This window comes from Phascolarctos cinereus, unplaced genomic scaffold (assembly GCF_003287225.1).
Source record: "Phascolarctos cinereus isolate Bilbo 61053 unplaced genomic scaffold, phaCin_HiC Scaffold_4;HRSCAF=312, whole genome shotgun sequence".
Taxonomy (NCBI): Eukaryota; Metazoa; Chordata; class Mammalia; order Diprotodontia; family Phascolarctidae; genus Phascolarctos; species Phascolarctos cinereus.
Window position 1 is genome coordinate 271,383,132 of NW_027555847.1, and position 16,798 is coordinate 271,399,929.

Sequence of the window (16,798 nt, forward strand, 5' to 3'; positions counted from 1 at the left end):
TGTAAGAGATGTTGTGGAAGCAGAAAAGACAATTTGGCAGCTGAGTGTATCTGTGTGGTGAAGAAAAATGAGTCAAGGATAATGCTGAGTTTGTGAACCTGGGAAACTGAGAAGTGATAGTGCCTAGGCAAGTTCTGTTTTGGATATGTTGAATTATCACAAACATCTAGGTCTATAGGACATCCAGTTTAAAATGTCAACTAGTTAGTTGACAATGCATTACCAGAACTTAGAAGAGAGAGAAAAGAGATCTAAGAACCATCTGTATAGAAATGAAAATAAACCCTTGGGAACTGGTAAGACTTTCTTGTAAAAGAGTGTAGAGAAGAGGGCTCAGGTTAGAGTCTTGCCCTCGGTTTGGTTATGATGAACTAGCCAAGGCGACTGACAAAGAGTAGTGAGGTAGAAGTGCTTACCATGTGCCAAGCACAGTGCTAAGTATTTACAAATATCTCATAATCCTAACAACAACGCTGCTGCTATTATTATATACCCTTTTTTATGGTTGGGGAGACTGAGGTAGACCCAGCACTTTATCCATTGTGCTACTTAGCTTCTTCAAGAAGAAAAGCATATAGGAATAGGCAGTGCTGGCAATTACTGCAGAAAGATCAAGAATGAAAGATGGACAAGTAATTGTCCAAACAGATGTTTTCAACTAATAGGCCTCAGGATAGTTACAACTCATATTAGTTCTGAAACCTAAAAAACAGCTGAGATAACTGTTTATAGGAAAATTAGCATGTTTTTAATTCTTTAGTGCTTATAGAACCATGTCTCATACTCTCCTTATTTTAATACTCATGTGCATTGCAAAGTGGAATTTTTTCTTGAATATTGCCTTCTAAACAATCTGACAGGATGACCCTTAAAAAAAAAAAAAACTCAAGCTTTTTGCCTATCAGAGAAGCAGCAGTGGTGCAGTGAAATGCCTGCCACGAGCCGTTCTGAGCCTGTTTGTCTTTTTATAAAATGGGGGGGGGGAAGACTGTGACCTCTTCGGCTGTAACATTCTGCGGCCAACTCAGAGACTGCGCCGTCATCAGGCTAAAAACCACAGCCAGTTGTCTTTACAGCAGTTGCTCTGCCTACACTTTCCACCCAGTCCCTAGAGCTGGAGCTCAGTTATAGAGCACGCTCAATATTACTTGCCAAAGCAAGTTTCAATGTAAACAGCAAATGCTGATTTCTGGCCGAATGGGGAGGTAGGTAAGAAAAAGAAAAAAGTGTGATCAGTGAGGCGTAAGTAGGACTGTCACCCCTACCGGGTTTCTGGTAGCGCTGTTTCTTCGCCGCTACCTATTTTCCCCATTTAATGAGTTTGCACCACCAGCTTTTGAGACTCAAACCCAACTGGGGAGAAACTGCAAGCTAAGCTCCCACGTGGCTTTCGCCTCCGGGTCTGCGCATGCGCAGTGGCGGGGCGCGCTGCGCTCACAGGGAAGTGCTGTACCGCAGGCGCCCGGGCGAGGCTGCGGGGGCTGCGGCTGGCGGTGGCGGTAGCCAGCTGTGGGAGCCGCCGCGATGGCAGATGAGATCAGCAAAGCGCAGACTGCCCAGCCTGGGGGAGACACCATCTTCGGGAAAATAATTCGCAAGGAAATCCCGGCCAAAATCATTTTTGAGGATGACCGGGTAGGAATGGGAAAGAAGCGGTCAGAGGCGGGCGCGGGGAACGTGCGGAGCATCCTGGCCGAGGCGGCGGCGGCGCGGGGTCGGGGGTGATGAGGGTCCCCGGGACGTGGGGGGAGATCCTCAACCGTTGTAAAGCCATGCTGGCTGTGACTGGCGCCACTCTCGCTCTCCAGAAGGAGAAGCTCCCCGAAAACCCCACCCATGCCCGGGCAGACTGTGGGACCTCGTGCGTGCCGCCTGCCTGCTCCGGGCCACAGTTTGGGGGTTGGTTTTAATAAAAGGGAAGGGCGGGACGGGAAGGTTTGTCCGGTTTCTTAATGGAGTTTGTCGGCCCCAAGCCCGCGGTCCTCGCCCTGCAGCCGGACTCTCGGCCAGCTGTGTGACCTTGTTGGGAGCCTTTCCCGCTAAGCCGGGAATAAAAGGCTTTGGGGGCGGTGGCGATGGGGTGCCGTCTCCCGCTTTGCTCGACTCCGGAGCCCGCCTCGTCTGCTTTCTGAACTGCGGCTGCAAAATACAGCCGGCCCTGGGGCTCCGTCTGACCTCCCTGCCCCACCTCCAGGAAAGGCCATCTGTTAACACGGACGCCTTTGTGCGGACACGTTCCCCATCCGAAAGGAAGCTGTTTGGGGAGGAGTGAGGAGGCGTCGTGGGGGAGCGCATTTTTTCTGCCTTCAGGATTCCCGTCCCGCAGTCGCCATGCTGCGTGTTCCGGGCGGGGGTTGCGGGGAGTATCGCAATCTTGGCAGTGCTCTGAGAGATCAGAAATCTGATCATTCCCTACGCTGCTCCTGCTTTCTAGGGGTGCCTGCTGGGGTGGGGGGGCGAGCACTTAGAAGGAGAGCATGCACTGTACAGGTGGTGAGAGAGGGGGAAAGATGACTTGTGCAATCAAGCAGCAACGACATAAGTAACCTTTTGAAACCTGGCACTTTGCCAAATCAAACACACTGGTTCCACAGGAATAAAAAGTAACAATGAGGCCATGTGAAGTTCTTAACTCTTTACCTTAGTCATAGAAACATTTTTACTTGGAGGTGGGGTTCTGTTAAAATTCTAGTATGGTTAAAGTCCTTCTAGTAGAATAGCAACAACACTATCTGTGTCAGATGTGCAATCATCTAGCCCACTTTTCTGTTTTATAAATGGAGAAACTGTGTCCTTGAGGGTGATTTGCCTAAGTCTCAACCTAACTGTATCCCATCTACCACCTCTATCTCCAGTCACTCACCAGGGTGAGTAAGGAATAATTTTACTTGTATATTTTTCAGTTCCTATCATTTCTCAAAGTAGGAACTTGAAAAATTGTTCTTTTAATTGAATTTATTGAATTGATCTCCAAATCAAATCTACCTGACTTAAAGAAGGTTCAAGTAACCCAGATTTGGCCTCTTCTTTGTCTCAAGATTTTACTTGAGGTAAGGTCGATAGCTTTATGGTTTATAAATAGCAAAGGAAAGTGCTATTTCATTTCTGTAAGAAAGTGTATGGTATACTTGCTCTGTGACCCCCTCCAAAAAAAAATTAAAGGTGCATGATAAACGTTGGTATTTATTTTCAACATCTACATAGGTTTTACTTTTAGAATTATTATATATTTTGAAGCCAAAAAAAGGTACTAAGACCTCTCTATTCAGTCCCTTCTGTTAATTACCTGGGGGGGGGAAAAGAAATAATGTCAATAATAATGTTAACTAATATTCATTACTTGCTCCTTGGACATCTTACCAGTTATTTTTACTGGTGCATTTTTTTCTGAACAACAGAATAACTTAATATAAAGTACACATATATTGTGTTGGTGTATATTAATCATGATATTTTCATAAGATTGACAGGAAGTCCATTGTAAGTATTTGTGTGTTTGTGTATGTATACACAGTAAAGGAGCAGCCAGTATCAAAATATTGGAATCTAACCCCTCTTGAGTTTGCTTTTTTCCTCCTTGACGTCTATTATTCTAGTAAATTTTGTATGGATAATGTATAATATCTAGAATTTGAGTTATTTTTTGACCTACAGAAACTTTTATGTTCCTCTTTTTTCCCCTAGTGTCTTGCTTTCCATGATGTTTCCCCACAAGCCCCAACTCATTTCCTGGTGATACCTAAGAAACCCATTACCCAGATATCTGTTGCAGAAGAAGATGATGAAAATGTAAGTAAATATAATAAAACCTTTTTTTCCTACCTTTGCTTTTTAAAGTTGAAAAAATAACTTATTCTTGAAAGCTACATTTTGGAACAATTTATAAAACATTCTTTTTCAAAGTCTGTTTCTACAAAGGGGTATCTCAGTATTGGTATTTTGTCTGCCTTCTAGCTTTTCTTTTAATTTTGGCTGCTTATGTTTATTTTAGGAAAGGGCTTACATTTATTCTGATTTCCCCTCTTAACATTAATCAGTATTTGTTGAGCACTGAAACAAGTTGATTTTGATTTTAACACAGGGCAGTGTGCTGCAGGCCTGCTGAAGAAACTGAGAAGTCAGTTCTTTCTGTTCTCAATTAAGTATCGTCCGTTCCCTCAACTAATTCTTCGTATGCCATTATTGCTAATCCTCTCACTATTTTTGTCATTCTCTGGCTGTACTGTAACTTGTAAGTTCCCTTCATAAAATGCAGGCTGCTAGCACACAGAACTGGATTCAGTCCTCCAGATATGTTCTGATCATGGCTGCCTGTAGATGGATACCTCCATCACAGTGGGTACTCCCTGTACATTACTTAATGCAGGTTCTTCCTTTTTGGAATCATTTTGATTTGTGTAATGAGATTTTTGTTATTTAACCAGTTTTTCTTTCAGATTTTCAGACCTTGGGATCCTGCCTATCTTTTCTTTTAATTCTTTGAAATTTTTCTCCTAAAGACCTAGGGCGTTTATCAGATTATTTCTTTTTTTAAACAGTTAAATATCTCTCAGTGTTTGATTACTTGGAACAAACAGCATTGGATTTTTTGGGATACTTTTCATCAGGCTTTCAAGAGGGTTTCTTTTTTTTGTTGGGAAGAAAATACACAATATCTGCAGAGAAAACTTTAAATAAAAAGTATACATGACTTAAATGTTAAGACACTGACACCTCTGAGTCCTAGAAGGGCAGAGAAAAATCCTAGAAAAATGTTTAGGTTTATGTTAATGTATGATAAAACATTCATAATTACTTGGGGTTGATGTTGAACTTTTTAACCATTTGTTTCCTTGTGTGCTTAATGTCTTAATATTCACTACAAATAAGTATTTTTTTTTCTAGACTTGAGGTTTTGTCCAAGGAATGTCACAATGTGGAAACTTTTCTGCAGTTTTTCTGTAGCTTGTGATCTGAGAGTTGCCTAAGGGAGTACTGTGAGCTTAAGTGACTTGTTAATTATAATACTTGAACTCAGGTTTTTCTGACTCCAATCCCAGTCTTCTATCCAGTATATCACACTGCATGAGTACATGAAATACCCTGTATTTCCTCCTCAGAAATTAATTGGGTAGGGTCATGGTAGTAATATCCTATTTTTTTCTCTGCTATGGGATTTAAAATACTAATTGGGTCTTTTCCAAAACTTAATGACAGTACTGATTTATTTTTAGTTACTGTAAATAGGTATGTTTTCTCTAATTATGATGGAATTGAATATCCTAGAGAAGCAAAACTAGTTTCATTCTTCATCAGTGATATTTCTCCTTTACCCTAGAAGTCTAAACAAATAGTTTATGGGAAAAGATTTTATAAGAGGTTGAAGGAAAATAATGAGAAAATGTTTTAAGAAGGTCAACTTTATATTGGCTTATGATTAGAAAATACAATTTATCGAGGTTCATTTTTTTCTCTGCCTCTTGCCCAGAATTACAAATTATTTTATTTGTCATCTATTATCTTTTACAAAATCTTTCTAAGATGCTTCATATAGAGAGGTAGTCTTGAGTTCTTAAGTTGCTATTATACTTCATCAGTTTCTACCTTGCTGAAAAGGGTTTGAGTTTGGGCCTGGAGAAGGACTGAGTCTATCCACAGTCTGAGGGCCAGTCTAGCTAGGCAAGGAGAAACTCATCACTAGTAGATTTGCTGTAGGTGATCAACCAACAAGGGCAAGTGTTCATTAAGTTCTTGGTGTGTGCCAAACACTGTGTCAGATGTTGAGGATATAAAGACAAAAATGAAACATCCCCTTCCCTTCAGGGAGCTTACAGTCTATCGGATGATGAATTCAACAAGACAACCAAGAAAGAAAGAAAAATTTAATGTATTAAATTAAATCCAGATTCTTCTGTGATGTCAATGGAATGGCAGAAAAGAGAGCAGAAGATGCTAAGGAACATATAATATTAGCATGGTTTGTAAACATCCTATTACTTATAAACAACAGTTAATTATCTTGTATTGATTTTGTTAATTATAAATGTTAACTACTGTTACTTTAAATATGAGATCTTTGTCCAATGACCCAACGAATTGATGGACTGCTAGAAGAATGGAATTATATTAGTACTAGTATTCTTGCAATAAATCAAATCCAAAGTCCACAAAGTTTTGACTAAGGATAGATGGCATGGGTTTTCCTTGCAAAGGCAAAAAAAGGAGTTAGTGAAGTTGATCTTTTGCCAAGTACAAATACTCAATAACATAGAAATAACACATTTCCTTACTTTGTCAATCAGTAAACACTTATTAAATGCTTCTTATGTTCCAGGCACTGTGCTAAGCACTTGTCTTTCAGTGTTTATGATGGGCATAAATAAAAAGACCACTATGAAGATAATTACATCTTATTTGCCAACATTTGTGACAGGGGCTGAAGTAAAGAAATTCTATGAAGAATTTGATGAGGTCTTTAGAAGCTAAATTTGATATTGTATGACTTCAGAAGGATGGCGGAAAGTATATTGGGAACTTTAGCTCAGGTTTGAGATATGAAATCCAACTTGACCTCTTAAAAATTGTCACTGTAGATAAATGAAAATAAGCAGACATAATAACATTAATTGTCATCATTTCCTGCAAAAGCCTAGCGAATATAAAAGAGTTTGCCTTAGTGAGCAAACATTTGATTTCCTTTCCAAATGGAGTAATACAGCAGCTAAAAGTAAAATGGCCTTAGGATACAAACTCATTTATAAAACACTGTACGGTGTACCCCTAAGGTTTAAAGCTTAAACCTGCACTGAGACTTTTGGGACTCCTAGTACAATAGGATGGCAGAAGATTAGAAGCAGTATTTTCTCAAAAAAAATCAGAGGTCAATGAAAGCAGAAACAAGTCTACCCAAATGGACCACACCATCCCAAGAGCATTTGTAGATAAAACTTGAAAGAAAAGTGACTCATTATTGGAGACCACACCTTTATTAGGAGACAGTTTATTGCAGAGAATATAATACCCCACTTTCTTTATTAGAGAAAAATATTTGCTTCAGCAAGAGGAGTCTTTTGTACATATGTTAAAATTACATGAGGTTTGCTGATAAACCAGCACAGTAATTCTTTTTGGTGTCCCTTTGATTATTGTCAAGTAAAGCATGATTGATATATGTGTATATATTATGAACATACAATAATGTGTATTTGGTCATGTCAGGGGAGAATGTACCTCAGAAGTTCCAAGTAGAAGAGCGATTTTCTTTGAATGGTGAAGTCCGTTAAGTTTTTGCTGGTTGCATTGAGCCTTACAACATTACAGGCCTCCCCCAGTGGGATTAATGATGACTCAGAAGAGATCAACCTAACAATCTGGTGGTATAGTGGGGAAAAGGGATGGATTTGAAGTTAGTGGTCCTGGCTTCAAATCTCAGCACTGCTACTTAATAATTGTTTAACTTTGGGCAAGTCATTTGACCTCAGCCTCCTTACCTGTAAAACAAGAAGGGGTTGGACTGTGGCCTCTCAGGTCCCTTCTGGCAGTAAATATAGGATGTGACTAAACTCTTGATGTAATTTTAAGCTTTTAAAACTTAAATTCTTTTTAAAAATTCTTTTGGGGGGGGGTTTGGATCTGTGATTTCAGCAAGATGGGGGCTTTAGTATGGAAATGTCTTCCACTAATGCAGATTTAAGAGTTCTGTAAATAATAATAATTGCTAACTTGTGTATAGCATTTACTGTGTGCCAAGCACTGTGCTAAAGTTTTACAGTTATCTCATTTGATCTTCAAAACAACCCTAGGAAGTAGTTGCCATTATTTCCCCCCCATTTTGTAGTTGAGGAAACAGACAAAACGTTAAGTGACTTGCCGAGGGTTACTCAACTAGTAAGTGTCTTGAATCCAGATCCAATTCCATCCAATGTACCACCTAGCTGCTCCTGTGATGTATATATTATTACAACACATTACATCTCACAGGAAAGATATGAAAAATGCTCATTGCCCAGACTGGCATGAAGCTGGATAGCTAGTCTTTTGAGTGAGCAAGTCAGTGTTTAGGACAGTCACTGTATATGTGCGGTGTATTGGGTCAAGAATTGATCTGGGAGGAAAGACTAGCCTGAAAAGCATTTGGGAAGTTGCACTGTGCTTTTCACAGTTCCCAGATTCTACTCATTTTTTTTTAAACACAGATGTTTTCCTAATGATATATGGTTAAACTTGGAATACTATAATCTTTGAAAAATAAACATTTTAAGTTCTACATGGGTGGACACAAATAGCTTGCAGCATGTTTTCATTAATGACCTGCATGTAAGAAATGGTATCAAGAAAATGTGTGATTGGACAAAGAAGTGGATTGGATCAGTCTTAGTGAAAGTAAGAGATAGTAGAGTGCTCCCTGGGTATCCTCAAAAATACACAGACCAATAGAGGTTGACTTCTGACACATTCAGGGGATCCTGTCTGCAGAGCATCTATGAATTTGTGAAGAATTTGAAGGTAGATTTGTCCAAAGACTTTTTCTAGGGATAAATTTTATCTTGACAAATGGTTTATTACTTGTATCCAAAAATAGTAGGTTATATGTTGCTAGTATTGATTATGTAATTTTTATTCTTTCCTAGCTTCTCGGACACTTAATGATTGTTGGCAAGAAGTGTGCAGCTGACCTGGGTCTGAAGAGAGGATACCGAATGGTGATCAATGAAGGTGCAGATGGGGGGCAATCTGTCTATCATATCCATTTGCATGTCCTTGGAGGACGTCAGATGCAGTGGCCTCCTGGATAAATTGTTGGAATGATTTGTCTTATTTAGGGAGCAGAGTAGGTTTACAACATATATGTTAAGCTGAGTATACTTAGTGTTTTCTGTGAAACAGGAAATTGTGAAATTACTTCAGAATGTACACAATAAAAGACAGTTATCTGTTTCCCATGCTTCTGAGTTTGACTAAAATTTTATTTTAATTTTTTCCAGTATGTGGACTATATTTTTAAAAAAACTTAGAATTGGTGACAACTTTAAAGAGTGGTTCAACGTAGTTTACTTAGTGTTTAGACATGTTTCTATTTAGGGAGAAAGTGTTGGAGGCAAAGAACCCACAAATAATTTTTTTAATCCTGGGTTTGGCAATGAGTGCATAATCAGTGCAGTTTAACAGAAGTATGTTGGAGATTTAATGACTACAAGCTATTGAAGCCACTTGTCAATTTGCATTGTGGGGGGCCTATTGTGGCTGTTCAACTTCAAAGGAGTTCAAACAAATATCCAATTGTTCCTTCAAAAAGGGGGGGGGGCAGCTAGGAGGCACAGTGGATACAGCACTGGCCCAGAAGTCAGGAGGACCTGAGTTCAAATCAGGCCTCAGACCAAACACTTGATACTTACTAGCTGTGAGACCCTGGGCAAGTCACTTAACCCCAACTGCCTAAAAATTTAAAAGAAAAAAAAGAATTTGCTGAAACTCGGCATTTATTTGACTTTGTATATCCCATTCCCCCACCCCATTATCAATAATGCCTCAAGTACATTCAGTTTCCATTAGGGTTTCTTTGACCAAGAAATATTCTACTCAAAGAAAATGATTCCTGTTTATTGATAGAGAAAATGCTCAGTTGGCCTGAAAATATTCATAACTGGAAGAGAGAATAGCTGATGGCATAACAAATGGTTTCCTGTTATATTCACGATAGATATTCATTTATTAATCAGGACAAATTGAAGTCCTCCAATAAAACAAGATGTGTCCCATACTGTCCTTCCTGATAACACTAGTCTTGTCAATAATGTTGATTTTTCTTATTCCAATTGAAACCATTGAGTTCTGGGTAGATCTCCAGCTGAATCTGCTTATCCTTTTCAAGAATGTGAACATTACATAGAAAGCAAGAAGATTTTACTATGGGCCTCCAATATTCTTTACTCAATAGAACCATAACAAATTTATCTGTTTTTACTAAAGAGCGCACTCTTTGCAACGGTAAGCACATTCAGGCTAGAGTAAAGTAATTGACACGGAATTCAATGTTTTCTTTCAGTTGGAATAAGGAACATTAGATCTGTGGCTGCGAAGAGGGGTGGTATGGGTCACTTCCTGTTTTGTTGCATTACCTTTTCAATTTGTCCTGATTAATCAATGAATATCTATTGTGGTTATAAGGGGAAACCATTTCTTATGAGGTAAGCCATTTAATGGGCAAAATTGTATTTCATCAAGACTTGTTTTCTTTCATTGGATTCAAGATGTTACAATAGGCCTAGACTATTTCTGTCTTGAGTATTCTGGGTCTAGTTAAGACTTTTCTTTTTCCCATAGTTGGTAGAAAGGAATTCTTTCTTGGGGCAAAGAAACCCTAATGGAATTTTAATGGACTTGATGCATTGATGAGAGTAGTGAGGACCCAGGAAATCAAACAAATGCCCTGAATGACAGCAGATTTTTCTGTCTTGCTGTGGAATGATTTCCATTTATAAGGAAACATTCTCTCTCTGTAAACTCCCTGCCTAGCTTTAGGGGAAAACAAGATAATGAACTTCCATCCATTTACACTGAGGATAATGCAACATTGGAGTATTTGAGTGTTACCCCTAAATGTCAAAATTCAGCCCCTGAAATGGGGAGAGGGCCCCAAGCCAAGATGGCAGAGTAAAAGTAGTGACTTGAGCTCTCCTCCAAATACCTGTAAAAAATTGCTCTAAACAAATTCTAAAGCAGCAGAACCCACAAAAGACTGAAACAATTGTCCAGCCCAAGACAACCTGAATGGTTGTTTGGAAAGGTCTGTCGTGCCCGGCTAGGAGAGGAATGCAGTTCAGCCTAGGCAGGCAGGCAAAACGGGCCTCACAGGACTGAATCGTGGGTAGCTGTGGTTCCAGACTTCTTAACCCACGAACGTCAAAGACAAGTTAGGAGGTCAGTGGGAAAAGTCTGTGACTGCAGTGAGAGAGAAGCTTGGTCCCAGCCCCAGTCCTGGCACAGCCCCAGGGCGGTGGCTGCTTCAGGAGTTCCTAGCCCACAGACAGACTTGGAATCGAGGGGCTGATTAGAGGGGAATTGCAGGGATCTCTTTGCTGGTGCTGAGGCAGGATTCTCTTGCTTTGCCCAGGCTTGGATCTGGGTCACAATTCTGGGTGGTGGTCCTGGGGAGAGGAGGAGTGCTGGCATGGTGGAGCTTGTAGTGGTGGTGGAGAGGGGATCTTCCTCACAGTTCCAAGGCAGAAAAGAGTGCTTGTGGTCAGACCAGAGCACAGGCCCGGAAAGGAGTAAACACCTCTCCTTGATCATACCACCTTGGAAGAACTGAAAATTTATAGGTCCCTAGAACTATCTCTGAAAACAGCTGCACAAAATCCCTGAAGCTTGGGACAGTATACCCTCCATACCGGAAGCAGAACCCCCTACTTTAACAAAGAATTAAAAAGTCAAGTAATTGGCTAGGGACATGAGCAAACAGTGGGAAAAATCAGACTATAGAATCTTTCTTGGTGACAAAGAAGATCAAAACATACAACCAGAAGACTTCTCCCTAAAATACTAAATAGTATCTTAAAAAGTAAAAATTGTCATCAAGTATGTTAGTGAAACCATAGAAGCCTTTCCAACAAGATCAAGGGTGAAGCAAGAATGTCAATTGCCATGATTATTACTATAGTTTTAGAAATGTTAACTATAGCATAAGTAAAAAAAATAAGTTAAAAAAAACAACATGCATAAGCAAAGAGGAAATAGTCATGAATATTTTATAGATGACATGATAATTTACTTAGATAATTCTCAAGATTCAATTCAAATTAATTGAAACAATAGTTTCAGTAAATTATCAGGATGTAAAATAATCTCACAGAAACCATCAGCTCTGTACATGCTGATAAAAGTCAGCAGGAAGCTCTAGAAAAATAAATCCTATTCAAAATAAGTACAGGATTTCCAAAGTCACTAATAAGAGAAATACAAATTGAAATAACTATTATGTTCCACTTTACACTTATTGACAAAAATGACAAAAGAGAAAAATTAGAATTTTTGGAAGAAGGATAAGCACACAGATACACTGCTGTGGAGCTGTGAATTGATTGAACCCATTCTGGGAAAAAAATGCTTTTATTCCTGATTAAGTCCCTAACCTGTGCATACACTTTGACCTGTATTAATCATAGATTCCAAAGAGGTCAAGTACAGAGGGAAAAGATTCATGTATAGGAAATAAAGGGCAGTACTTTTTTTTTTTTGGTAAAAAAAGAATTGAAAACAAAATGGATGCCTATTGGGAAATGGCCAAACAAGTTGTGGCAGGCATATGGACGTAATAGAATTTTATTGGAATATAAGAAATGATGACTAGGACAGATTCAGAGAAATATGAAGAAAAGAAAACCTTCTGTTAATGGATTCAGATTAAAGTGAGCAAAAAGAGGAGAAAAATTTCCTCAGTGACCACAATTATGGTTTGAAGGGAAATGATTTTTAAAGACCTGTGAACTCTGAAGCAGTGATCAGTCATGACTATAGAAAATTGATGGGGCAGCTAGGTGACACAGTGGATAGAGCTCAGGCCTTAGAGACAGGAGGACCTGAGTTCAAATTTGGCCTCAGATGGGCAAGTCACTTAACCCCATTGCCTAGCCGGAAAAAAAAATTGACAAAGCCTATCTCCTGTCTCTTGGGTTATGTGACACTATAGGTAGAGACTCGGAACATTCTCATACATAATCCGTGTCTTGATTTACCTTTTTTTTTATACTGTACATGTTTATTGTGTTTATTATTTTACATTTGTTATTTTGGGGGGGCTGATCAAGAGATGGATTAGGGAGTAGCAATAAAAAAGCATCAGTAAAGTGAAACATCAATAAAATAGTGTTCTAAATGCACAAAAGAAATAAAAGCATAGAAGGGGGACACGATACTTTTGTTACTACCTTGTTAAACTTTATATGTATATACATACATTATGTTGTTGATTAGTCATTTTGTGTCTGAGTCTTTGGGACCCCATTGGAGGTTTTCTTGGCAGAGCTACTAGAGTAGTGTGCCATTTCCTTCTCCAGCTCATTTTACAGATGAGGAAGGTGAAGCAAATAGGGTTAAGTGACTTGCCCAGGATCGCACAGCTAGTAAGTGTCTGAGGCCACATTTGAACTCAGCTCTTAATGACTCCAGGCCTGGTGTTGTATACACTGCACCAAACTAGCTTGCCCTATATTCATATATTTACATATATTTAAATAGGCATGATACATAATATGTGTATTTATATAACCTCTAGGTCCTCAAATGTGGCCCTTTAACTGAATCCAAACTTCACAGAACAAATCCTCTTAATAAAAGGATTTGTTCTGTAAAACTTGGACTCAGTCAAAAGGCCGCACCCAAGGACCTACATGTGGCCTCAAGGCCTCAGGCTCCACATCCCATGACCTATACTTTATCTAGGAACTCAGGTTTATCAATAAGTTGGCCAGGTCATTCCCTTTGTTTCAAACAAATACATGTCCACCAGAGCTGTGCAGAGGTAATTGCACCTCTAGCCTGACACTACAAAGCAAAGGAACTCCCAACAATCCCACCCATTGCTCTCTCAAGCTCTTTCAGGGAAGGAGTTGGCCAAACCATGTTAAGGGCAAAATAAACTTACCAAATGAAGGAGACTTGAGTCATTTCCCTAGGATGTTTTTGGCTGTGAGGGGGCAAAGACATATGCCCAGGGGATGCTGTGCTGAAGTTGGAATAAGGAAGGTCTAGAGAAGATCAAATAGAACTGTCCAAAAGTATTCAACTGTAGTTGGGTTAAGTCTTCCTGGAGACTTTCTGAGAAATCACTGGACTAGAAAGTTCTCCCTCTTTCTAGATAGCATAGCTTTTGGAAGGTGAGATAGTGACTCTAGGAGTCAGGAGCTTGATGAAAAAGTAGTTGTTTATCAGGGGCAAATCTCTTGCTTTCAGACAGATGAAGAGGGCCAGTTTGCCATTTGGGAATAGATTAAGGACCATGCATAGTATTTGGGGCATTGCAGATCTGATCATGTCATCTCACTACAAAATAAACTCCAATGTCTCCCTACTGCCTCCAGAATCAAATGCAAAATTCTCTGCTTGGCATTCATCACCTTGTCTCTCCTACCTTTCCAGTCTTCTTACATCTTATTCCCTGACAATTGCTCTTTGATCCAGTGATTCTGGTCTCCTGGCTGTTTCATGAAAAAGGTACTACTCCATCTCTCAGCTTGGGTATTTTCACTGGCTATTCCCTTTGCCTGGAATGCTCTCCCTCCTCTGCTCTGCCTAACTTCCCTTGGCTTCCTTTAATTCCCAATGAAAATCCCATCTTTTACTGGAAACTTTCCCTAACTCCTCTTAATTCTAGTGTCTTCTCTCTATCAATTATTTCCTAGTTATCCTGTATATAATTTGCTTTGTATATATTTGTTTGCATGTTGTCTCCCCAATTAGATTTTAAGTTTCTGGAGGGCAGGGACTGTCTTTTGCTTCTTTTTTGTATCCCTAGTGCTTAGCACACAGTCTGGTAGAAAGTAGGAGATGCTTAATAAATGTTTATTGTTTGATTAGCATGAGGACTGGTATAGGGCTATTATAAACTTGGCAAAAGAATCTGAAATCTGATTTTTAAAATGTAAATTAATAAAAGCCCCAAGTTAAAAGCAATCTCAGGAAGGTATTTTCCTTTCCTCTGGAAACAACCATTTGCTAAGCTGGGTTTGAGAAGAAAGCTTATGCTCCCTATTTCGTATTCTAGAACTCCCAGATCTTTTTTTTTTTTAAAGATGAACTGCTACATCTGGCCATGCTTCCCCCATCTTGTACCCAGAAAAATGATTTTTTGAATGCACATTTAAGACTTTACAACTCTTCCTATTCAATTTCATTTTCTTCAGTTTAGCACAATGTTTTTGCTTGTCAGGGTCTTTCCTTTTTTTTTTTTTTGGTGAGGCAGTTGGAGTTAAGTGACTTGCCCAGAGTCACACAGCTATCGAGTGTCATGTGTCGGAAGCCAGATTTGAACGCAGGTCCTCCTGACTTCAGGATGAGTGCTCTATCTGCTTCACCACTTAGGTGCCCCAGGGGGTCTTTCTGAATCATGATAGTTACTCAGTTTGTTAGCTATCCTTTCCAGATATATAGTATCTGCAAATCAAAAAGTGTGGCATCTATGTCACTGCCATAAAGTCATTGACAAAACAGTGTTAAACAATATCAATTTAAGCACAGAGCACTTCACTGTGGGAGTGGGAGCACTTCACTGGATACCACCTTCCAAACTGACAACACCATTAATAACTTTTTTAATCTATCCATTTCACCTGTTTTGAATCTATCTAATTGAAGTATTGTCTCGCTCACATGTTCCACATTTTCTATACAAATGGTGTTAGAGACTTAATCAAATTGTTTACTGAAATCTAGATAAACTATCTACAGCATTCTTCTGATCAAAGAGTTTAGTAATCCAGTCAAAAAAGAACATATGATATATAACCTATTTTTATTTTCCGTGATTTTGTTTTCTGTGGTCTGATGTTCACAAACCTTCCCTTTAATAATATATTCTAGAATTTAAGCAGTCAAGCCAAGTTGGTCTATGGAGTCTGTATATACATTCTCTTCCATTTTTTCCTGGAAATCAGGACATTTGCCATTCTCCAGTTCTGCAGTATTTCTTTCATTTCCCTAGTCTTTTAAAGATTAATGACAATGGACCAATTATTGTACCTACCAGTTCTTTCTGTACTTGATGATGGAATTAATTTGGGCTAGATGACTTGAACTTATTAAGGTGAGCTAGGTATAGCAAGGTGATTTCTTACTTATCTTTGGTATTCCAATTAGCCCTCTTTGTCCTTTCTACTTCAAAGATCATTCTTTCTTGGCAGATAAAACAGAAATAAAATAAGATGTCTCTTTGTTCTATCATTTAACCTAAGCAGGAATTCTTGGATCTTCCTTTTGCCCCAATATAACTACAACAAAGCAAAAACAACAAATCTTTTTTTGTCGTTAGCTTTCCTTGCTAGCCTCAATTCATGGTGAACTTTAGCAATCTAGATGCTTTCCTTAGATAACCATGCCATATTTTTGTTACCTGCTCTTGGATCTATCTTACGTTCATCTTTTAAAAATCTAAGTTGGTTGGTGAGCTCTACATCCACATCAAGCTTTCTAGATAATTGTCTTATTTCCCACTCTTCAGAATTGTTTTTCTTTGTACCTTGAGTATTTCCTTCTTAAGTTTATTATCCCTCCCAGGGGTGTATGGGGTGTTCAGAAGGACTAATACTTTTGGGACAAGGGCTTGCTGAGAGCCCTTTTTGGGACTGCTCACCCACTTCTGGCACCCACCCAATTCTCGCCTATGACTCCAAGAAGCTGTAGCATGTGCAGCAGACATACCCCAGTAAACCATCTTAGGAGATGGGGTAAACCAGATTGAGGGTAACTGATGAGCTTCAAGTCCATCAATGAGTTAGAGGGGGGTCTATCCCAAGCATGAGAAGACTTCCCCCAGTAGAATAGGTGGATGTGAACAATTTGTCCCAGCAGCGACGAAGGCAGTTGGAGCAGCAGTATGGAATACTTCACACTTGGTCAGACATCGAAGACACCAAGGTGTTCACTGCATCCCAGGCCACTAGTAATCCTGACTTTTTTCTTGCCACTGGACTTTGATGACTCAGAGTGATGCTGATGACTTTGTGTACCTCTGCCTCACTTAAATTCAGTTCATGCACAAGTCATCACCCATGATGTCATTGGTCTTCCTCAGAAATGAAGGACAAACAACATTGTAGAATTTTAG

The 16,798-nt window shown here is 39.3% G+C and overlaps 1 protein-coding gene across 1 annotated transcript; it reads left to right on the top strand.

Moving 5' to 3' along the window:
* The first annotated feature begins 1,416 nt into the window (after positions 1-1,416).
* HINT1 (histidine triad nucleotide binding protein 1) lies at positions 1,417-8,923 on the top strand. The gene is made up of 3 exons (XM_020973972.2): positions 1,417-1,635; positions 3,685-3,789; positions 8,610-8,923. Exons 1-3 carry the CDS (start codon positions 1,525-1,527, stop codon positions 8,772-8,774), a joined length of 381 nt encoding a protein of 126 aa, XP_020829631.1. The 5' UTR covers positions 1,417-1,524; the 3' UTR covers positions 8,775-8,923.
* Positions 8,924-16,798: the final 7,875 nt, after the last annotated feature.